The 9,515-nt window shown below is 36.7% G+C and overlaps 1 protein-coding gene across 1 annotated transcript; it reads right to left on the bottom strand.

The window, feature by feature from the left end:
• Positions 1–6,141: 6,141 nt before the first annotated feature.
• On the bottom strand, positions 6,142–9,146 carry LOC113282789 (receptor-like serine/threonine-protein kinase At3g01300). The gene is made up of 6 exons (XM_026531869.1): positions 8,733–9,146; positions 7,745–8,055; positions 7,514–7,649; positions 7,244–7,377; positions 7,033–7,156; positions 6,142–6,927 (listed from the first exon to the last, which is right to left on the bottom strand). Exons 1-6 carry the CDS (start codon positions 8,869–8,871, stop codon positions 6,479–6,481), a joined length of 1,293 nt encoding a protein of 430 aa, XP_026387654.1. The 5' UTR covers positions 8,872–9,146; the 3' UTR covers positions 6,142–6,478.
• Between the last annotated feature and the right edge of the window lie 369 nt (positions 9,147–9,515).

Genomic DNA, 9,515 nt, shown 5'->3' with positions numbered 1-9,515 from the left:
AAAAAGTGCAAAAGTATTTCTTTTCCACAAACCGAGACAATAACATTCTGGTGAATCAAACTTCTGAAAACTACTTGTGTTTCTAGAGATAATTCTGGTTCCCAAACATGCTACTATGATCATTTTTGTTCACTCTACAACTTCGTTTGTTCGTTGTAATGTTGTCACCCAATAGAAAGATAATTTACGAGGATACAATTTACAAATGTACAAGGGTGCCTCTAAAAAACAAGTACTTTTGGTTTGCCTTTCGGAGATCCCCACAATGTGTACGAAGCTGAGGTCTGAGAGAGGTAGGGTAAGCTATACAAATGCCAAGTATGGGCGAACAAGGAAGAATACAAATAACAAGTTGTGTGTCTTCTCAATTTTGATTTTGTTTGTCTGGATCAAGTTTTGGATCTATTGCCATCTCTACTCTATTCCAGTAATTTCTATCCGCATCATTACTGTTCTTTTGCTTTTTATGTCGACCTTAAATATTCATTTTCATGGTTCTGGATTTCTGTCGACCTGACCATATGCTGTTGGGTGCAACAATCAAAAACAAAGAAAAATCAAATAAGCAAAAGTTATTGATACTTAGCTCCTTTATAATGGAATTGATCGATTGACGAAACGAACGAGCTTCTCATATCTCCACAACAGCAACAAGGCAAAACTTTGGAAAAACAGAGTGAGTCACGTGTTCAACACGTTGCCCTTAAGACATTAGCGCCCGGCTACACTCAAGAGTGATGCTATAGCCCTCACAGGACGGATATCTCCAGGATAAAACATCCTACTACACCTACTACTAGCATATGTAGTAGATGCTCAACTTGAGCTTGGCAACTCCGAAAAAACCGTTAAGGAAAATCGTGAACTCTTAAGAAACGCTATAAAATATTTTTCCTTAGGGGTCCCTCTAAAATATAGAGCAACCCCTTTCCCATAGATTTTACAAAAGTAGTGAATTTCTTTATATAATTGACAAATACAACTAAAGAAGAAAAACTCCCCGATGTGGGACTAAAAGCTTTATATAGTTTCTTAAAACTACTAAAAATTGGAAACTCCACGATGTGGGACTAAAAAGTTTCATTCACAAAATAAAACAATAAATTATAATTTTTTATTAAAACTTTAAAAAATTATTTTTTTATTAATCGTTTTCCAACAATCCCCCACATGAATGAAAACTCAATAAAACATGAAAACACAGATAGATCTTGGTAAAAACATCCCAACCTCACGATCCAAACAGACTGATCGTGCAAGTGTTGAAATCATACTAGTCATTTCTACGTCCTCTCCCTCACACAAAAGTGTGTTGACCCCAGGGTCATACTATGGATTGCATAAATCATAATAGTATTGAGAGCTTTCATCTTTAATTCTCACATGGTGAGACTATAGGTATCTTTCACCAAAGTGAAAAAGCATGAACTAGTGAACCCTTAGTGACCTTTAGGTCCTAAGTTCCAGTAATACCAAAACCATCAAAATGAAAATCACATAAAAAACGCAGGAAATACCATTTTAGGCAGAGGTGTCCATGAGGTCTTGAACCTTTGCTTAGTGAGATATTACCAGAATTACTTGCTAGAGACAGTGAACTATGTCTTGAACTGCTAGCATTTGATGTAATTCGTGATAACAACCACGGGTGATATCTCCAAGATTGCTGCCAAGCTCGTGCCGTTTTGTCCGTTTTGGCCCTGGACGTATCCTGTTTCTCAGAATGCTCTAGAGAATCAGCTCATATTCTCACAGGAAGCGACCCACTTCCTCATTCAGATAGGTGAGTTTCCATAAAGAGTGTTACTGCTACACCCCACTTCAATCTTAAATTGAAACTATAGAACTCATTAAGACTTATTAAAAAGTCATCCTCCACATGCAGTCACACTATCACGTCTACACCATAGGGAAGGGACAGAGAATGAAAATCTCTGATAGTGTTTACCTTTACCCACCACAAATTAGTTGTCTCATTCGAAACCTTGATCATGGGATCTCCAGTCAGCAAGGTTGAGTATCCTTCATGGCAAGTTTAATATATGAGCTTAAGCCCCAACCCCCTCGATGCATTTTTAACTATCTCTTTGTACAAACCTTTCGTCAAAGATTGCGCGATATTCTCCTTGGACTTTATCCAATCAATGGAAATAACGCCGATTGAGATTAGTTATTTCTTAGCTTTAACTATTATAGCTTGGCTAACACAATGTATAGATATAGCTGGCACAGGCCTATGCCAAAGAGGAATGTCTTCTAAAATCATCTTAGGCACTCGGCCCCCTCTCATGCTTTATCTAACGCAATACTCTCAGATTCCATAATGAATTGAGCGATATGTTTGTTTGGAAATCTTCCAACAACAAACCCACATGTTAGAGTGAAACCATATCCACTCGTAGACTTAGACTCCTCTGAGTCAACTATCCAGTTTGCATCATAAAGTCCCAAGGACAACAAGATACCTTTCATAAATCAAAAGAGTATTTTAGGTACCATAATACTCTACTCAGTGCATCTGAATTCTCTTGCTCTGGACTACAATTATATCCACTTAACTTACTCACAATATAGGCAATGTCTGGACTCTTACAGTTCATTAAATTCATCAGACATCCTATAACTTTTGAGTATTCAAGTTAAGATACTCCACTACCCTTATTTTTCTTGAGACTACAAGAATAATCGTACGAAGTACAAGCAGGTTTACAATCAGACTGATTGTATCTCTTAAGCACAACTCAACATAATGAGAACGACTAAGACTTATAAATGTTTGATTATATTCTAATCCTCATCCCTAAGATTACATCAAAAGGGCCCAAGTCTTTCAAGTCAATGTTCTCATTCAGTGCATGTTTTTAGTGGAATTGATCACATCTATGTTTGTATCAAGCATATCATCAACATACAAGCATACAATTACACAGACATCCTTAACAAGTTACTTGTAGCATACTTGTCAGATTCATTAATTTAAATCCACTATCCATTATCACATGATTAAATTTTCCATGTCACTGTTTACGTGCTTATTTGAAAACCATACAAAGATTTTTCAAATTACAAACTTTGTATTCACAACCTTTCACTACAAAGTCTTCAGGTTGATCTATGTAAATTTCTTTACCTAATTCACGGTTTTAGAAAAAGCTGTCTTAACATCCATCTGATGTATCTCTACGTTCTTTATGGCAGCAATAACAATTAGTATCTCAACGGAAGTAATTTCCGTCACAATTGAATTAGAATCAAGGAAATCTACACCTTCTTTTAGTTTATAGCCTTTAGCTACCAACTTAGCTTAATATTTTTCCACAGTTTCATCTACCTATCGTTTCCTCTTAAAGACTCATTTACATCCCATGGTCTTACAACCTGGAGGTAAACTAGCAAGCTCCCAAGTCTGGTTCCAACGGACTGAGTCCATTTCACTAAATGAAGCTTCTTACCAGAATGGGGTTTCAGTAGATATTAAGGCTTCTTTACAAGTCTGTGGCTCAGACTAAGCTAGGCATGTTATGAAGTCGGTTTCATAAGAAGTCTCAAGTCTAATTATTTTACTTCTCTTAGGCTCAACATCAACTTCATCTTCCTTTAAAATAAGTTCTGACTATTTGAAGATAAATCTAGGGGATCAACAACACATCTCTAATGAGGTACAGGTTTAGAATAAACATGTTCAAAGAACTCAGCATCCCTAGATTCCGTAATAATATTCACACCAATGTCAGAAAAAATCAGAACACACAACCAAAAATCTATTTGTAGAAGTATACTCAATATACCCTATACGAAAACACAATCAACATTTTTGGTTTCAATCTAGTTCTTTTAGGAAGAGGAATTACAATCTTAGTCAAACGCCCCCACACTTTGACACATTCATAAGAAGGTCATCTACCGTTCCATAAACCATATGGAGTTTCATCTGATTCTTAAAAGGGTACTTTATTCAGGATATACTAGTTAAGAGGACTGCCTCCCCCCACAAGGCCGCAGGTAATCCTGAACTAATCAACATGGAAATTATCATCTCCTTAAGGATACGGTTGTTATGTTCAAGGCTTCTAATTGGTTTCCAACTTCAAGTTTATACATCTTAAGGCTTCTAAGGCGTCATCCTTATCCTAAGCAAGTATACAAGATAGTACCTCGTACAATCATCTACGGAAGTTATAACCATCTTTTACCACAGTGGTTTTGGGTTGAACTCATGTCAACTAGGCCTAACTGAATTAATTCTAAAGGCTTAGAATTACTCTGAACATTTGTGCTAAAAGATTTTATAGCATATTTTGATTCTTCACAGATTTCACTTTTGTGTTCAAAATCCAACTAAATTTGGGTACGAACCTATGCTAGCCAGTTAAGCATTGACTTATAAGTTTTGGTTCCAATCTACCACGTAAAACACTCACACAAAGATATCACAAGAATCAACTACGTTCACATCATCAGTTTTTCCGTTAAGCTTATATAGACCCAAAGTCCTATAACTCTTGCTTAAAAAATCACTGCCTAGTTACAACAAGTTTTCCAGATTCAATTAAGATCTTAAATATTTTTCCATCTACAACAGAACAAGATACAAGATTTTCGCATAAGCTCGGAACATGAAAACTTCATTCAATGTGAGAATATTACAGATATGAGCTTCTGCTCGACCTTTTCCTTTTGTGCAACCTCTATTGCATATGAGTTACTCAATAGAGTTTCTCGACATCCCCTATCCTATGATAGGAGGTGAACAGGTCTCTGTTTCAACAAACATTCTTGGTGGCTCCAGAGTCCACCTACTGGTCTCTCACATTGGTTATTAAAATAACTTCCGACATCATGCCACCAAACTCGTTCTAGTTTGTTTCAACTAAATTAGCATTAACTTTCTACTTATTAAGGTTTTTATGTTGTCTACAATTTACTGCCGCGTGGCCAGAAATTTTACAAACATAACACTCACCCTTAACTAAAGTAATTCCGGATTCAGGTTTACGAAATATACCTTTATAATGAAGACCATGCTTAGAGTTGCGTTCGATGTTCTCACCTTTGCCATCTTTGGAAGATTTGTTTCCAACCACATGCGGCTATTAGCCATGTCCCTCGGAGATGACACCTCCTTTTATTCACAAATCACAATTCCAAATCAGAAAGTAAAATATGAGTTTTGAAGATAACATCTATATATACAAACTTCGTTTGAATCAGCGTTTCAAAAAACTCATGGTTACCCCACAAAAATTAATTTAGTTAACAACAATTTTCTGCTCGTCAGAATTTTTCAGAAACGTTTTTCTGTTTTGTAAAATATCAAAAAAATACTTTTACAACTCCATAAATTCTGAAATTTTACGCGGGTAACTATAAGGATGTCTAATACGTTGTGTCAAAAGGGTTCATCGAAATTCCTTCTAGATTAAAAGATAAAATTGAAATTCTACAGCTGACCAGAAATTCGTTTTTGTTTTTTCACTCCACAATTAACATCCATGATTCACAAACCAATCAATCGTTTTCGATTATTACAAATGATAATGTCTTAAGATTGTTGGGTGCAACAATCAAAAACAAAGAAAAATCAAATAAGCAAAAGTTATTGATACTTAGCTCCTTTATAATGGAATTGATCGATTGACGAAACGAACGAGCTTTTCATATCTCCACAACAGCAACAAGGCAAAACTTTGGAAAAACAGAGTGAGTCACGTGTTCAACACGTTGCCCTTAAGACATTAGCGCCCGGCTACACTCAAGAGTGATGCTATAGCCCTCACAGGACGGATATCTCCAGGATAAAACACCCTACTACACCTACTACTAGCATATGTAGTAGATGCTCAACTTGAGCTTGGCAACTCCGAAAAAACCGTTAAGGAAAATCGTGAACTCTTAAGAAACGCTATAAAATATTTTTCCTTAGGGGTCCCTCTAAAATATAGAGCAACCCCTTTCCCATAGATTTTACAAAAGTAGTGAATTTCTTTATATAATTGACAAATACAACTAAAGAAGAAAAACTCCCCGATGTGGGACTAAAAGCTTTATATAGTTTCTTAAAACTACTAAAAATTGGAAACTCCACGATGTGGGACTAAAAAGTTTCATTCACAAAATAAAACAATAAATTATAATTTTTTATTAAAACTTTAAAAAATTATTTTTTTATTAATCGTTTTCCAACATATGCTGCACCAGTGCAATTACACATGAATTTCTTTCCCCTGAAACTTGGCCCATTTAGACATGCCCACGGAACTCGGGCTAATCTAAAGAAAGACGGTGGTTCGTGCACAAATGATCTTGTACAAGATTCACCGGGGAAAATAAAGTACAAACTCGTTCTTAACAAGAATTTATCCAACAAGTTTGGCTTTGGGTCAGTATATAGAACCAATTAACCAAAGAGAAGTAGATACAAGTATGAAGCAGCTATATCTTTAGATGATTCTTTCCAAAAGGACACCCAACTGAGCTGTCATTGTTGCTTACCCGTAGTCAATGGCGACTGCCTAACAACTCTGGATTGGGTGTAATTCAGCTGCCAATTCCCATCTGATTTCTTTTTCCGCCGAGCATGTTGAGCTGAACGTGAATGATAAGATAAGATTGCGAGGTCGTTAAGGTCTTGCAATGGAGTCAGACACTTGACAACTTCATCCATTGAAGGGCGGACTTTCGAGTCCCTGCTGAGGCAATAGTAAGCTATCTGAGCTACCTTAGCTACACCTTTAATGGAGTAATTGAGTTCTAATCTAGGATCAACTAACTGGTAATGTCTACGTTTGTCAGCTAAATATGGCTTTGCCCAAGCAACTAAGTTTTGCTCTCCGCTAGGTCGATTCTTGTCCATTGATCTTCGACCAGTTAACATCTCGAGTAACACAACACCAAATCCATAGACATCACTCTTCGATGTCAGATGGCCTGACGAAAAAATAAAGAAGGGATAAGGAAAATAAATACAGTGCTACATAGACTGCTATGAGAAATTGCGTACATCTAGGTGAATTACGATAGCGGAATTTATACCTGTCATTACATACTCTGGTGCAGCATAACCATAAGTGCCAACGACCCTAGTAGAAACATGTGTTTTGTCACCTTGAGGACCAGCTTTTGCCAGACCAAAATCTGAAAGCTTCGCGTTATAATCCTACAAATGATGTCTCTAAATCGTTAACGGAGAGAACATACAAAATTTCAGAAGGGTGTAGTACTTTTGAGATGTTCAGAACCCTACCGAATCAAGTAAAATGTTTGATGTTTTGAAATCTCTATAAATAACAGGCTCAGAACCTGCATGTAGAAACGCTAATCCTTTAGCTGCACCAAGTGCAACCTTAATTCTGCTTGACCATGGAAGAGGTAGGGACCCTTCAAAAACATTAAAATGAGGAAAATAAACCAATCAACGCTGGAACAAAACTGAAACTCTTCTACGCAAGTGTTCCTACTCGAAATCAAAACAAACAGAAGCATAAGGAGGCAAGGCTTTCAGCCTTTCACTCACTTCTGAATAGATGGTTTTCAAGACTTCCTCGGGTCATGAATTCATACACAAGTAGCCGCTGATCATCTTCAATGCAGTATCCAATAAGCTTGACGAGGTTAGGATGATGAAGCTGTCCAAGAAAGTCAACCTCGGCCTACATGAAAAACAAACACTTAAGCCACCAAAACGCACTTGAAAAGCTCTCAAGGTAAGATCAATCTACTAACCGAAATAGATACAGAAACTAACCACCCATTCTCTATGGCCTTGAAGAGCATCTTGCTTAAGGCTTTTGACAGCAACCGTGAGACCTGTGCCAGGTTTTGCTGGGGCAGTTCCATTCTCCTCAATCCATCCTTTGAAAACATACCCAAATCCACCTTCCCCTAGTATACTGTCAGGTCTAAAATTTCCAGTCGCCGATTTCAGCTCCTGAAAACTAAATTGTAGCAATTGGCGAATATCCTTCTTTAGCAGCTCTGGATTTTCAGTGGAAAGCATTGTGTCATGTGACGCTAATAGCTCCCGGTTGCTTGCATTTAGATATCGTGTCTCCGTAGCTGCATTGCAAGAAATAGCACTATAAATTCTCTTTTGCACAACACTACTCATTCAAGGACTAAAACATCAAAACCCGAATGAACCAAAAGAAACATCTTGGCAGCAGGAAATTAAAGCATCAAATATGACTGCACAAGTCAAATTTGCAAAATCTATGTTGCTAAAACCAACATGCAAAATTAGCAAGATCATAACTTTTTGCAGCACAATAACCAAATTTTGCAGGTTTTAGAAGCAATTAGATATGACTGCAGAAGTCAGGCACATAAATTACAAGACCAGAAGAGCATAGGAATTGCAGCTCTGTAGAAACCCATTTCAGCAAACTTGTTATCAAATTGGAGACAATTATTTAAGAATCTGATGATTTACAAAGCAGAATCACTTCAACAGATGAAGTGAGAGCTTCCAAAATCAGATCAACAGAGAAAAATTCTAGTAAAAATTATTAAGAACATGAAAAGATTTAAGAGAGAAACCCCATTTCTGAAACTGATTACAAGAGATAGATCATCCACTTTAGCTCAATTTGAGAAAACAAAGAACAAACAAGGAAAAAAAATGCAAACATAGGAACCAATTGCTTTATAAAAACTGATCAAAAGGTGGAATCAATCAAAACCCATATCATAAATTTCAAAGGATAAGACTGATTTAGTAAAGATCATGAAATTACCTGCATCATAAACAAGACTAGTTCTAGGGAGTGCATTAATAGAATCTCTTGAATTAGAGGATTTGCAATTTCCTGTTATCCCTTTAGCAAGTGCTGACCAACACCCGCAATTCTTCTCCATATTATTTGCTTTCATCATACCTAATAACAATTCATTTACTCAAAAACAAAAAACAACTACATCACTTGATCAAAACTACATGACTTGATCAAAAAAGTATACTTTTTGCTCTATGGATGAAGACAGAAACAGAGGATTTAGTGGGAGAGATGAAAACAGAGGATTTAAAGAAACAGAGAATTGGATGTTGTTGTTGTTGGAGTTTGGAGAGAGCAAAACACAATCATAACCAGCATCATCAACACAATATATACAAAAAGAACTTTTTTCCCACCATCTTCATTTTCTTCTTGTCTTTTAATACAGAGAAATTCTTCTCTCTTATTATTTTAATTTTGTATATATGGACCCACTTTTGAGCCGACCCATCCCACCAACAGGTCCATCCCAAGCACCGAATGTTTCTTCGCCTCCTGAGCAGGTCCAGTCCAAATACAGATTGTATTTTGCCTTCCGAATGTCCAAACACCAATTTTATTTCGCTTCCAGAGCAGGTCTAGTTCAAATAGCAATTCATTTTGTCTCCTGAGCACGTCTAGTCCAAATGACGATTGTCTCATGAATATTGCAGGTCCAGTGCAAACACCAATTTTATTTCGCCCCGGGTACAGGTCTAGACCAAATGCCGATTTTATTTTGCCTCCCGAATATTTCAGGTCTAG

This window comes from Papaver somniferum, chromosome 5 (assembly GCF_003573695.1).
Source record: "Papaver somniferum cultivar HN1 chromosome 5, ASM357369v1, whole genome shotgun sequence".
Taxonomy (NCBI): Eukaryota; Viridiplantae; Streptophyta; class Magnoliopsida; order Ranunculales; family Papaveraceae; genus Papaver; species Papaver somniferum.
The sequence above is the reverse complement of the archived record's forward strand: the minus strand, read 5'-3'. Positions and strand labels throughout refer to the sequence as shown.

Bases quoted from the DNA above. Each gene is read 5' to 3' on its own strand.
- LOC113282789 (XM_026531869.1), bottom strand. From the start codon at position 8,871: ATGATGAAAGCAAATAATATGGAGAAGAATTGCGGGTGTTGGTCAGCA. The intron at 7,378-7,513 runs GTGAGTGAAAGG...ATGTTTTTGAAG, and splicing joins TGAAAACCATCTATTCAGAA to GGTCCCTACCTCTTCCATGG. The intron at 7,157-7,243 runs GTAGGGTTCTGA...CATCATTTGTAG, and splicing joins CAAACATTTTACTTGATTCG to GATTATAACGCGAAGCTTTC.